Source organism: Colletotrichum costaricense (genome assembly GCF_030867565.1).
Source record: "Colletotrichum costaricense strain IMI 309622 chromosome Unknown Scaffold_1.1, whole genome shotgun sequence".
NCBI lineage: Eukaryota > Fungi > Ascomycota > Sordariomycetes > Glomerellales > Glomerellaceae > Colletotrichum > Colletotrichum costaricense.
In genome coordinates this window covers 2,538,765-2,552,741 of record NW_026848230.1, presented here as the reverse complement: position 1 = coordinate 2,552,741, position 13,977 = coordinate 2,538,765, and the positions used below count along the sequence as shown (strand labels likewise).

At 53.0% G+C, this 13,977-nt stretch overlaps 3 protein-coding genes across 3 annotated transcripts; all 3 read left to right on the top strand.

Moving 5' to 3' along the window:
• Positions 1 to 2,837: 2,837 nt before the first annotated feature.
• On the top strand, positions 2,838 to 2,996 carry CCOS01_00900 (uncharacterized protein; the record flags this gene model as incomplete). Its single annotated transcript, XM_060449096.1, has 1 exon — positions 2,838 to 2,996. The coding sequence occupies one exon, from the start codon at positions 2,838 to 2,840 to the stop codon at positions 2,994 to 2,996; it is 159 nt and encodes a 52-aa protein (XP_060320534.1).
• A 6,923-nt stretch (positions 2,997 to 9,919) lies between these two features.
• On the top strand, positions 9,920 to 11,596 carry CCOS01_00899 (uncharacterized protein; the record flags this gene model as incomplete). The annotated part of the gene is made up of 3 exons (XM_060449095.1): positions 9,920 to 10,549; positions 10,604 to 10,774; positions 10,937 to 11,596. 3 exons carry the CDS (start codon positions 9,920 to 9,922, stop codon positions 11,594 to 11,596), a joined length of 1,461 nt encoding a protein of 486 aa, XP_060320533.1.
• A 548-nt stretch (positions 11,597 to 12,144) lies between these two features.
• CCOS01_00898 (uncharacterized protein) lies at positions 12,145 to 12,594 on the top strand (the record flags this gene model as incomplete). Its single annotated transcript, XM_060449094.1, has 1 exon — positions 12,145 to 12,594. One exon carries the CDS (start codon positions 12,145 to 12,147, stop codon positions 12,592 to 12,594), a length of 450 nt encoding a protein of 149 aa, XP_060320532.1.
• Positions 12,595 to 13,977: the final 1,383 nt, after the last annotated feature.

Genomic DNA, 13,977 nt, shown 5'->3' with positions numbered 1-13,977 from the left:
ATCAGGCCCATAGAGAGAAGTTCTTGTGGACTCTCGAGATAATTTGAGCCTGTCAGATAGCGATGCAAAGTGGATGCGTCGTCTTGGAAGCTGAGGCCAGCATCTGATAAGTGACATGAGCCCAGGTTGAGTTCAACTTGCGAAAGTAAGGAGTTCTTCGTTGCTGAGGAGCCTTGGAAGCGTTCGCTCCAAGGTATTGGTCCGGCTCAGCCATGACGCGCCTCTTTGTCCGTTCCCTCAACCCAAGCTGTACAGGGAGAAGAACCACGTTGCCTGCAAGAGCCGAAGTGGCCCTGTCCTGGTTAGCGGGTCGAGCACCCTGCTTCCCCGGTGCCTAGCAAGCCCATTCTGTCATCCATGCGGCATGACCTGCGCTTCTCCCGACCAAGTTAGGTAGGAAATTTGGGAAATAATCTCAAAAAGTTGAGATGTGATCGCAAAAGGCTGAAAATTTGCCCTCATCCACACCGTCCCTCATCAGCGGGTGAAGGGGACACAGCGCGATTGCCGATGGAGAGAACGGAGGGGTGGATGAGCGCCATCGGAAGACCAGACGGTATCTGATTTTATTTCTCTTCCGCCCGTAGAACCCGAAAGCCGCGCGGTAACCAAGGCAAGGTTCGCCTTCAGCGCATCAGTCAAACAACCCCCCCCCCCCCCCCGCGATGCTGAGGGTACTGGGGAACCTCTAGTTTCGTTAGCATCTGCAGTGGAGGTAACCGTCCGGAGTACGGATACTTGCGTGTGTGATATGGCGTAAAACCCGTCGTCCAGGTCTGATATCCATGAAAGACCAGACTTGTGGCTTTGTGCAGAGCGTTTCCGTAAAATCCAGTCTGGACCAAACTTCGTTGTACGGATTCGTCTGAGAAACGGTCCCTATCAAAGGGGTTCAACGTCTGCTGGTGCTTAGTCAAATGGCTGTATCTGTAAGGCTGAGATGAGGGCGTGCAATGTCAATTTCCCTTTCTTGTCTTGCCAGGCCAGTCCAAGTCATCAAAAGGCCTGGTGGGTGTGAATGGTCGTGAGAATTGTCCATTGCTCAGGAGCCCCAGAGTTACCCGCCAGGAAAAGCAGGGAAACGCCGCGCTCCCCGAGAGAGCCCCGCGAAAATCCGCTGGAATACCAATGGATGAGCCTAGGCCAAGTGGAGAATACCTCCTGGAGCGATGAATTACACTGGAGAAAATTGTCTTTTACGGTCATGGTCGCGAGAGTACGAGGTGAGGTCTTTCCATACTGAGAAGCGGCGCTTATTCCAACGAGTTCTCGGCCGTAGCATATCGTGTTGTTGTAACGTCCGAAGCGTCGCACAGTTTGGCGAAACCCCTGTCCTTTTTCTGCAATACTGACCGCTTCACGGACTATGCAGAGTGTATCAGTTGAGGTTGCTCTCTCAAAAAGATACCGGACTCAACGGAAATGACAATACCCCATTATGGACGCTGGAGGCCCCTGAAATTCAGGTGTTCTTGTTAAGCTTCACCATTGCATAATGTCTGCCTCACGACAGGAAATTGTTGCAGAAAAAGCTTGGTGCCGAACACTTCGTACGATGTGTCGGTTGGAAGCCGCCTGTGAAAGTCAGCAGCCACAGAGAGCGGGACGGGTCGTTAGGACGATGGATAATGATGAGCTGTGCCATTCTGAGCTTGACAGCCGCCAAGTCGAATGCTAAGGTGAGATCCGGCGAAGTTTAAGCCTATTTGGCCCAATTTTTGACTTCAGTCGTCCGTTGGATATCCCAACCTTAGCCCCAGCGGCATGTAATCGTAATTGGGACTTCGTCGCTCCCCTAGCACTCTAGCTGCCAGCACCTGTCACCAGCCACACATGTGCGCTCGGTGCGCTGTGCAGCGCCAGTACTACATTTGGCAGCGGCCAATTCAGCGAACCAGGATATGAGAAAGACGAGGGGAGGAGGAGGAGGAGGAGGAGGGGGGGGGGGGCGTTTGACAGGTCGTGGGGGCGGCAAATAGTTAGCTGCTGTCATCAGCTTCGGGACTGGAAAGCCCGGGGTATTTCGCCCGTAATTGTCCAGTATTCCAATGAAGCCCTGGCAATGTCAGTCACTGATAAATCAGCAATGACGATGTTTTGAAACGAGACCCTTTCCAGGGGGAAATGAGCCCTCTCAAGGTGGCCAGGGCAACGGTATTGCACTTCTGACCTGCATCAGGTCGAGAAGAAGCGGCATTCTAGGCATTCTTTTCGTCCCATCGGCATATCGCCTCCCCCGACCATCTAGCCCAAACTATGGCGGGATGGTGTTTCGCCGCTAGAAGAGTTTGTCGGTCCTTCTAGGTGCCGGCACGCCTATGGGCGGGCGATTGAGCATCCTCGTGCTTGAAGCCTTGAATGTTCTTCCGATGGCTGCCCGAACGGGGCGAAGTTTCAATAGTAATCGATCCCGGCGCAACACCAACGATGGAACCTGGTTGGAACTCGGGAGGCGCTGGAGGTTGGTCTCCTTACTGTGCCCAGCTATTCCCAGCCTGGGATATAGCCCGCTGCCCGTATGACTTGCCGCTCCCGTGGCTAAGGTAGTGTCACCTACAATCCCGTCTCTCTGGAAAGTTGATTGGATCATTGAAAGGAAAGCCAGAGTGTCTTTGGCAACCTCTAAATGTCAATGGCAAGGAACTTGGTAGTCTTGATGGCTGTTCCAGCTTTCTGAAAAACTCGTCATCCACTCGGAATTGGTCTAGGCCGGAAAGGCACATCTGATCTGTCGTTTTCTTCAATTGTGATTCTGCGACTCGTTTCCGCCACTAGCCCCTTGCTTACTATCACATTGCCATTATCCCTTCCGGAAAGCGTTCCTGATACCGGCCAGCATGTCGGGCACCCAATTTCACCGAGGGTGGTTCAAGCCGGGGGATCGCCCTTCAACCACAGTCCTGGGACCTGTGCACGGATCGCGGGAGCCCACGCCTGCAGCTTCGCTAACCCAGTTCTGGTTGGCGTACTGCCTGGGTCACCTCAGCTCGTCGTGATGCTGGCTGCTGGCTGCTTACCTTGCTGCCCTACCCTGCTGTGGTACCGTTTGCCCAGTGCCTCCATACCCGACGGTATGGATCGTGATGCATTCTGCATCTTTTGCTGGGGTTTCGAACCTAGCGATTGGGTTCAAGCTCTGAGAAGGATAAGAGTTACAGCATCCAGATCGCCAGCTTCACTTGACAGGCTTGTTTCGGGAGGCCCTTGCCAAATGATGGAGATGGGTCCCTTGACGAGACTGCATTGCCAGGCTATTCGCTTGTTGAACCGTGAGCGTCGCCGTCAGCTGGAAGCCTAAAGTTGTCATTTAATAGATGTTGATGCCCGAGACTCAACAAGAACAATAACGACCAGGTCTGCAGGTCTAATTCATACTCCATCCGATGGGGGGTCAATCAGTCCTAGAGCTGCGTAGCACTCATTGAACTCATCTTTCTATAGCGTCTTCCTTCGCCATGCAAAGCTGTTCAGTAATCCGCAACAACCCTGGCAGTTGGTGGGGTCTGGACTCCTAGGAGACGGTGATGTTTCTGTGCTCAGCTAGCTAGAACCCACCACCCTAGCAATATCCTACGAAAAAGTCAGTTGTCAACTGTTGCATTCACTGCCTAGTTGCCTGTCAAACCTTGCGTGAAAACCCTCGTTAGCTACGCAACTATGCGTACCGCTTCTCGTCATAGGCCACGGACACGACAGGAGAATAGCGATGGCGACAGGGTAGCTCATCGTTTGAAAATGTGCGCGCCAATGAGTGGCGCGAAATCGGTGCATCCAAGCCACGAATCGGTTATGGCGACGTTGTCACCTACTCACCTAGGCGATTGACGTTTGGCAGTTCTCGATTATGTCAACCAGCATTCAAGCCACCCGATGATGATCTTCGTACTGAGCGGACATTCCCCCAAGTGATTCATCTGTCGGTAACTCGTAATTGGTAGCCATCTGAGTGGATCAAGTCGTGTGTCACTTTCGCGCTCCGTGATGCAGATGTGCGGATGGCCGATTACACGCTGCAGTACGTCCGTAGTGTCCAGCAGAATGAAGGTCGCAGGTGAAGTCCTAAGTCGTATTGCAGCATCAGCAGTGTGTGTGCCAAGCCCGCGGAAGTCTCTCCAGACTCGATTGGTCAGTGTGAATGTGATATGTGACAGACCGCATGCGAGCCTTGACACGCGGGTGCTACAATGTCTGGATAGGAGAACTAGCCATAGTCTCACGGAAGGGTTCGCCTGTGAGCGAATAAATGGATCTGCTAAATGACTTTGTCCTTGTTTGAGACTGACCCGATGAGGAAATACCGAGAGTGTACCGACTGCCATTGTGACTGGCAGAAATGTGATCCGTCAAGGGGTTGCACATTCAGATGCTTCCAGTATTGAAGAAATTCTCTCGAGTTTGATCCACTTGATTCAGTGGTTGAGTGGCTGAAGAGCCTCCAAGAAAACAGCGACAACGGGAAGCTGGGCTCTTGAGTCTCAGAGTCTAATTGGATCCGACTCATCGGCAAAGCGGATATGGCAAAGTGAGCCTGTTTCTGAATGCCATGGTTTCGTCTTGCTTGCTTTTGCCGCGGTGCCGTCAACGGGTGTGGATTGCACCCAAACACTTTTGGAGTGGCTACGGAGTACCAGCGTCACAACTGCTTTCGATACCACTCTCAATGTCTCTGCATGGCTTGCATAAGGCCAGGTCCAGTGCCGAATATGTGACTCTTGTGCAACCCCCGCAGTAGATTGTCATTGTGCATGGAGTCGCGAAATGGTCCATGAAAACAACGGTCTAGAGCTTACACAACTCCACACCTGTCGGATCTCGAAAAATCGAGTCATCAGAGTTGCACGGTTGCCACGCCTAGCGTCCTGTAGACAACATAGCCTCATATCGTCTGTCATGTCCGCGAAAGTTAACCGTCGATGGTGGCGGCAGTGGGTTGGTTGGCTACTCCCCAAATCGTCTCGACCAGGTTTGCGAAATCCCTTGCGTGCACTGAATTCTTCAAACGTGCGTATCTGTAATAATGGTCGTGAACAACGCGTATTCGTAGACGACTCGATGCAGGCCGGAAAAAAGGCGCTGGTACAGAACACTGCTGCCGCACGTGGAAACAAAAAAGCTCGCAAGATCCCTCGGAGTGTCGCCGAGACCAGGAAACAAAGAGAGAAGATTGAGTTCGCCTCCAGTTGCCTAATCATGTGTTAACATACCAAAATGGCTTAAAGATGGATATGTCAGATTCCAGTATTATCGTGATGCAGCTGCGAGATGGGCCGTGTCGCGTAATTTTCCAGAGTGCGGGCCGGAAGAGTTGAGCAACTCCTGTCGCTGCGACGTCAGGACACCTCGAGTCTTGAGCCGGCTGGCAAACACATGGGGCTCTGTGATAGAGCCAATCTGAGATCCATGATCGCAGCGTGACCCCGACAGATCGCAGGGCCAGGTGGAGAGTAGGGGGCCACCGGGGACCACCGGAGGCAGCACATCCCTGAAGTTCCGATTATGATGCTGAGTTGCGAAAGACAAGGCACAGCACTGCAGTCTCTGCCTTCCTTTCCCCCTGTCATTGCAGCTCGGAGGTTTTGGCGATGCAAAAGGATCATCTTTTAAGGTGCCATCATTCGACCGAACCGCCGTTCCCACCCGTCGTGGAGACTGTGTAGCGTGAGGATTCTCAAATCGTCAGTCCAGCCGTAGGCGGCCAACGCCGTAAACGTAATCATTGGTCCATTTGCCGAGAGTGAGAATTCGAGTCTCAGATCCTCACGGGCGCTGATGAAGAGTATAGAGGTTCGACCAAGCAGATAGGTAGTGACAAAGTTGATGATGACGAGATGTCCAAATCCTTCTCATGGTGTCGACGGTCGTCGACTGTGGAAAATTCGAGTTTCCTGCTCCAGCTAGGAACCAGGAGCAAGTGCGCAAGGTAATTGTTATGCCAGTCTAGTCATCAGATCGTAATGAAAGATGTTTTCTTCCGAAACTGGCCCGGTTGTTTACGGGCGACAGGAAGGGTACTGGGAGTACGGCCTTGCGGTGGCGCCAAGCCGGTATAGCATACTGGGGTTGGCGGGTGTAGAGAGCACGGAGACGTTCGAAACGGACGGAGAAAAAGGCATTGTTGCGAGCTGTCAAAGCTCGGGGACGCCATGGGTGTTGACTGTGCCTGTATCCGTATGGCGGGTGAACCTCTGAGGTGAGGTGGTAGGGTGGGTACAAGCCACACAGCCCGATGCTCATATGGGACATTTAAAATGAGGCGGGAGGTGGGAGGCTCAATACGAGGCGCTCAGCAGCCGTGATCGATAGTATCCGTAGCCCGAATCGACATCGACATGGTCGAATCCCGTGGTTCGCAGAAGCCTTATGTGTGCGAATAGGTGGCTTGCCTTCCTAGCCTGCAAAGAGCTCTTTGGCGTTGCTCTGTTGGCTTTGGATTGGCTTTGGATTGGATTTAGGAGCGTTCGTTCTCGAGACGACAGGGCTGAGGTAATGCCGAACAAAGAAGCCCATGGCGACGATCAAGTCGGTGCCTCTGAATAGTATTGCCAATGACAGCAGACAGGCAAACAACGGCCCCGAAAAACGAACGATTCTCATTTGGCGGAGCTGGGCAGAACAGGGGTGCCATGTTTGCTTGCGCCGTCTACCGCAGCACGTAGAGAGTGTGTACTATGTGTGCCTGGCCTGATCCAGACACGCAGCTTCCGATGGTGAGGTTTCTTTAGGAAAGCCGTGAAGGGGGACGAAAAAAAAGTGCTGACAGATTGGTGCATGAACGGAGGATTTCAAACGTGGCCAACAAGCAAACGGAGGACAGCGGGCCAGGGATCAGGAAGGTATCCACGAAGTTGAGAGGATGTGTGTGTGTGTGTGTGTGTGTGTGTGTGCAAGTTCATAGCGACGGTGACATGTCTGGTGCAGAAACTGGTGGTCCAGAATGCCCAGATTCTCGGCTGTGGCTTCGACGCCAGAGTCGCAGTCTTCAGACGGTAGGCGAGGACTGTAGACGACCCGTCCCTGTGTGATTCTGTGCCTGCCTCTCGCACTCTTTCTGCAAATACCACTGGCTACCTTAGGCGTAAAGATAGGGAGAGGGAGGAACTAGGTGATGGAAGAAGCCGTCGATGACTTCCCATGGTGAGGTTCCTGAGCACCTCAGGTAAGGACAGGGTAAGAGGCAAGGAAGGATGTTGATGTGATCCCATATGCCCAAGCACCAGAGGTAGGGGACCTGACGGGAAGCTTGGGGCAAGCCGCAAGAGCAGCTCGACGTTGAAGGGGGGTGGGAAGGCAAGGAGGGGTGAGGTTCCCGAATGTACCCGCACAGCACTTGCACGCGCGTAAGCTACCTCACTAGTGTATTTTGTACGTACCTAAGCTAAGGTAGGTATGATGGACTTAAGGTAAGGTAATGGACATTGGAAGGTAAGGCAGCTGCGAATAAGGTCAGGTAACCACTTCCTACCATGGGTGGAAGAGGACGGACGGTGCTCCGTACCTGACCTTACACCAAGGTACTTGAGTACCTTACCAACATGAGATGGGGGACAGAGTTGACGGTACGTACCTGCTAAGCCTTAGGTAAGGCTTCGGGAAGTACGTACCCTTGAAAATCTCCCTATTCCCCACTCCCACGGCTGCAGTCAAGTGCAGGGCATGTCGCAGGCCGCAGGCCGCACCGCAGGGTGTGGTATCCAACTTCACAAGTTCACTTCATTTTCAACTCAACACCCCGTGTGAGGACCAGCACACTCATCTCACGCCCCCCTCTTTCTGTCCATAGTCCATCCATACCTGCGGAGGACTCCATCCTCCATCCCATGGTACGGATACCAATGGCACGTCCCTGTTCTCCTCCTTCTCCCTTGCCGTCAGTCCCGCCCGCCTGCACGAAAAATTAAGAATTCAGTGGCTAGGGAATCCCTGTTCCATAGTCCGGCCCTTTCTCGAGACTCGAGAGTCTCACTTGGTCTTGAATGTCTTGAGTGTCTCTCTCATGGCTGCCAAGCATTGGAAGCAAGTCTCCGTTTCTCACACTCACCTCACTCCTGCATCCGTATCTCAGCTTGACCAGTCTGCTGTGTCTTGCCCAAACTCCATGTATTCGAACCGGCCCGGTAGCTTGAGGTACTATCAACGCTCGCTCAATCTTTATTCTTGACCTTCGTACCTGTGCCTGAAATCTCTTCTTGCAAAGCCTCACTGGCAAGACCCTCGTCGTCATTACCTTCAAGATCGACCTCAGCTCGATATCACCCTACCACTACGACACCTTGTTTACGCACGAAGACCTACACCTTCCACCCGCCTCACTCTGCAAAGTGTCAATCCTTGGCCTTGCTTGAACTTTGAAGAGTGTACCTGGCATGGTACCGATGACCAGCTCCCACATTGGCTACCTGCATCTTTCCGCCATCGTGATCGCTATCATGAGATCTGGTCCGTAGGTCAGGTAGTCCGTACGGATACCTGAATCCATCAATATCTCTGTCTCTTCTCATATTGTCTCGACGCTCTTCGAAAAGTTCCTCCGCCGCCATCCCCTGCTTCGCCTTGCCTTCCGGCTGCAATATCGACCTCCCGGCGATCCTAGCTTCTCATGAAAAAGAAAGAATGGCGCCCATTTGGGCAGATCTGGTCTACACCCAAGCCGCATGTCGCCATGCTGCACGTCCACTTCAAGAATAAGCAACAACGAATCGAGGCCACAGCGACCTGGCCGAGGACAAGGGACTGTCTTTATTTGAGATTCCCACATTATGCTTGTTTCACTCTCTCACCATTCGCCTGCCTATCCTTAACCGCAGACAGTGATGAGATGAGCTCTCCTGCGAACTAGTCCAACTGACGACCTGTAAGTTGCCCCCTATGAAGAACTCGTCTTTACCAGAATGTCTTATTTCTGTCTATTCGAGCAACCGAGGCTCCTCCTTTCGATTTCTACGCAGCGCCTCTATCCAGATAGGCATGCCTTCCCCTTGTCTAGTCTGTTCCGAGGTTCATTCTGTTCCTCGATCGGCCAGCCGTTGGTCCTACTTTCGCCTCTAAGAGAATTTCAACGCTGCTCATCGCAGGCGCCTCCATCATTTATGAGGGGAGACTAGTACCTAGACCCAGAGAGAGAGAGAGAGAGAGAGAGAGAGACATGAATGCATCCTATGCCGACCTCTGAGCTCAGTCAGTTGCAGGGTATGGGTATGACGCCTCTTGCCATTCCCATTCCCACCCCCCCCCCCCCCCTTGAGGTCGACTTCCCAGGCGCCCCTCCCCCTCCCCTCCTGTACTTGGCCACCCTGTACAGCAAGAGCAAGGTCTCGTCCTCGTCCGCGTCGACCGGGTCGTGGCCCGCTTAGTCGCTACCCCGGCTTTTATGGAAGTCCTCCGTGTTGCTCGTCGTGGTGGGGGTCCATGATTTCCACAAACTCTCCATGTTCTGGTCCTGGCCTTCAACCCTTCTTTTTTCCTCTCACCAACCCACTGTCTGGGTCCTTGCTGGTTTCGCTTTGGATGCATGTATATTTAGTGCTGAGATCTTCGGGACCCAAATCCAGTCGATTGGCTTCCAGGATTCAACCCCGGCCGCACATCCGCTATCCCCTCCCGCACTTTATACCACGAGTCCATTCTTGACTCTGTCCCGAAACTACATCTACCCGCCTCCATCCTCCTTTCTTTCTCGACATCTTGCCACGAGAGATCACAAACACTCAGCTTCCCCCCAAGCAGTCAACGCTTTACCTCTGCTCTTTCTTTTTGGCACCAACCATTGATCCATCTCTTTCATCGTACTCTACACACTCCAGACACAAGGCAGGAGTCAATCAACTTTGGCATTGACTTGTCCATCACCTCGTGCTGATTATATCCAACAACCACACTTAACGCTGCCAACCTACTGTTTCTTCATTCTGGCTTCGCAAACATGGCCTTGACGGAACAGACAGCCCCGCCCCAGGCTTGGGGTCGCTGGCAGCAGCAGCCTGCCGGCCATGACTACGCGATGATGGATAACACAGCCTTTGTGCAGTACGACTCGAGAGCGGCTACCTCTGCCCCCATGAACGGCACTGTTATCTCTCCGCATTACATGGTTGGCTCCCACTACGGTGTCGCATCTATGCCGGCAATGGGCCACCACTGCCCGACCCAAAACCACTTCGCATATGCTCAGTACGATTCACCTCCGGCCAATATGAACATGCCCTTCAGACTGCCAGCGCAACAAGAACGATCGATCATGCCTGTAGTAGCCCCAGCGCATGAGGTCCCGCGAGCCAGCTCCTACCCTCAGGAGTCACCTTCGGGACAGAATGACCGACATCGCAGCCCATCCACCCGAAGCGAGACGAAGATGAGCAACCCAAAGACGCCCCACCCCCTCAACACCAAGGAAATCAAGTTCAACAAGCCCACGAGCGCGGACCCAGTGAACTTCACCACTGCTATCGACACTCTGATGAAGGCGATCCAGAAGAGGCACGACACTGAGGATATTGTCAAGGGCGTCCCAGAGACCGAACAGGTTGTCAAGCCGGAGCCTAGATCTCCCAAGGTAAGACCCGATTCTGCGTCCGCTGGCTTGAGTGACTGAGCTGACGATGTCCAGCCCGAACCGACCCCGGCTGCTTCGGCCCCGACACCCTCGACAACGACAGACTCGTCGGATGCTCCCAAGACCAAGCGTTACGTCTGTGACATTGATGGCTGCGGTAAAAGCTTCTATCAAAGCACCCACTTGGACACTCACAAACGCGCCCACACCGGTGAAAAGCCATACGTAAGTACACATAGCTAGTCGAATGTGATGTGGATGACGCTGACTGTTCGCAGAAATGCACTTGGCCGAATTGCGAGCGAACCTTCTCGCAACCTGGTAACCTCAAGGTTGGTTCATCCGATTTGAAGCAAACACGGCACGGCCTCACTAACCATCCTACAGACTCACATGCGCCGCCATACCGGCGAGAAGCCCTTCCGTTGCGAGCAATGCAGCAAAGTGTTTGCCCAGCGTGGCAACCTCCAGACGCACATGGCCACACACACTAATGCGAAGCCATTCGTCTGCAAGCTCGACCAATGCAACAAGATGTTTACCCAAAGAGGCAACCTCAAGGTGTGTAGAGTCGGGGTGACTTATCTTACGGCCATCCAGCTAACTTGGCATCAGAACCATCAAAACAAGTACCACGAGAAGACCCTCATGGAAATGACTGACTGGATTGTCTCCATTTCCGATATTGACGGCTTGTCCGATGACCAGCGAGAGATGTACTGGTACTTTGCCAACCTCTACAAGAACAGCAACAAGGGCATCAAGGGCCGTGGCAAGGACCGCAGGGTCAGCAACCGTGTCTCGAAGTCCAGGACTGCTCCCTCATCTTACCCGGTCAAGCGCGTGCCCAATCCCGCGAGCCTCGCAGCATACAGCTCGAAGAGGCTGCCTCCCCCGGAACAGTACATGCAACATCACCAGCACGGCTACGAGGTTTACGACACGGATATGGATCAGTCCTCGAGCGCAAGCAGCCCCAGATATGATGGTATTCCTCCTGCCTACCGAGATCGCATGTACCACCAGTCCAGCCATGCCATCTACTAGGGGCCAAATCGCAACCAAGCGATCCCACGCACATACGTCAACGTTTCCCAACACACACGAATACACGACCGCGAATCACATCGAGTATATACCACAAGAACGGAACGGAGTAAAGAAAAGCAACATTCGGACGTGCTCGACAAGGCTTGAGACGAAGTAGTCCATTGGAAAACAAAATCGAACATTGATCCAGGGCGTCATTTCTCGCGGTAATTATTGGGTTGAGGCGGCTGTCTGAACAATTTTCTTGTTTTGGTGTTATTTCCTTGAAGTCGTCGTCCACTTGTTCAGCAAGGCGGTAATGATTGGCTTTTGTGTCTTCCCTTGGATTTTCTATACTGCGGTTAAGGTTATATTACTTACGACGGGGAGTGTACGAAAGTTTCGAGTCCTTGAGCTGTTGAGCGGTTTCTTCTTTATTCTCAACTCTTCCGAGACCCGAAACTCGGGAGAGGTGAACAACATTATTTACACGCAGGCGGTGGCTTTTCGCCAGGCATTTTGGCCTGTGAGTGGACATACATCAAAGAGAGGGGAGGCGGGGGTTCATGGCACACGGAAGGTTGGGCTGTTGCATGATGCGTCATGGGAGTTTTCAGACCACCCAACGGGATTGGGACGCGTGCATTTGGATGAAAGCGGCGCGCGGAATGAAAAAGAGAGGAAAACAAATTTGGCCTCCCAACAGAGTTACTAGACTCTTCAGATACCCCTGGGATTTGCATTGGGATATGATGGGGCAAAAAGCGTGGCAACACGATGGAGTTGGGAATAAGCGTCAAACACAACCTTTTTGTGTACTGTTATTTTTCTCATTGTTTTGTCTTCGGGTCGACATTGGAACTGGGCCCGATAGGAAGGATCCCGAGTATCATGTGCCCCTTGCTTGTGGTGGATGCCTCGAACGCACGTATGAGAAGTTAGGATTATTGATACCAATTTTTGTTTACCAATTACCAACTATGACTGCCTATTTCTCTCTCTTTCATGCGCGGTGAACGAAAAAGTGAACGAATCCGGCCTAGTGGTAATTGTTGCGTTTAATAGCTGCTAGGCTTCCATGCCGGCGTGCAGCATGTGTGTCTCGCCCAAGCGTAATGTTGGCCCGGTAGCTGGAGGCGAGAGAGAGTCCTGCTGAAAAGCTTTCCACGGGCCAGGGCCAGGACAGAGAATAGAGATTCACTAATCTGTGAGTGGACTCTCCGGGCCTTGAGGGGGACGACTGACAATTACGGAGTGAGTAATCTGCAGTAGGTATCCTCACCCACCTTGAGGTCTTTGATGATTGATCATCCTCAGCTGTACTGATGAGGCTCAGACTCCCCGTCAGACGAATGAGCAGAGATGACGGGACGCGGGTATCGATACTGCCGATGGCAGTAAACGAAAAGGCGGTCTGCAACACGTTACACACGCGCTCTCACGCACGCACACACACACACACAGACGCCGGGACTCACAGCCGGGTTGGTAGCTGCATATACTTCGTACCTATGATGGAATACCAAGGAAAGCTCCCAGCGTGGACGGCGGGCTGGCTGATCGCGTGGCTGGAGCAGAAGGGGAAGAAAAAAGACCCCTTGTCACTGGGGTTGGTTCTGTCACCCGGGTTTGGGTGTCGGCCGGAGCGCGGCTGCTGGTTCCCCTGATGCACTATGCCATCCATCTCAATTTATTTTTCTTTCGTCGATGATAGGTGTGTGTAGGGAGTACAGAAAGGAAATGGGGAGTGGGGGAGCGAAGGATGGGCGTGTATGTGTGCGTATGCGGCTGTTGAGTGCGTAGGCGTGAGGTGGAAGGGGGGAGTGGCGGAATGAGTTGTTGATTCTGTGCCTATATGCAATGGAACGCTTGGCCTGGCCAGTAATGTACGTAAGAACGAGGCAAGGTATATCGAGGAAGCACGGAAGATGGAAAGGCAAGGGGACTGAAGAGAGAGAGAGAGATTTGGTGAGTGAGTGCAGGTGTGTGTGTATGCGTGTGAGGATGAGAGAGACCCCCCACATACATGGTACTTCTACTATTTGGGAAGAGCTGCTCGATTCGGGGAATTTGGGGCCAGGTCTAACGATCAATTTCCCATGTGTGATCATCGCGGAAATATCTGCCATGCCTGTCTTGCTTGTCTGGGCTCTAGACAGTAGCGGTTGAAAAAAAAAAAAAATGAGAAGCGTTGCATTGTAAGGTACCCGCCAGGAAATTAAAACAGGCACCAGTTTGAGTTCCAGATTCCCGTCCCGCCCGCTCGCCCCCCCCCCCCCCCGCGTTCCTTACGGTAAGGTAGCCTTCCCAGCGCACGGAACGGAACGTAACTATCCAACTGCCGCGGGCGCCTCTCACTTTGGCGCACGGGTGAACGAATGCAACTGAACTATACGGAA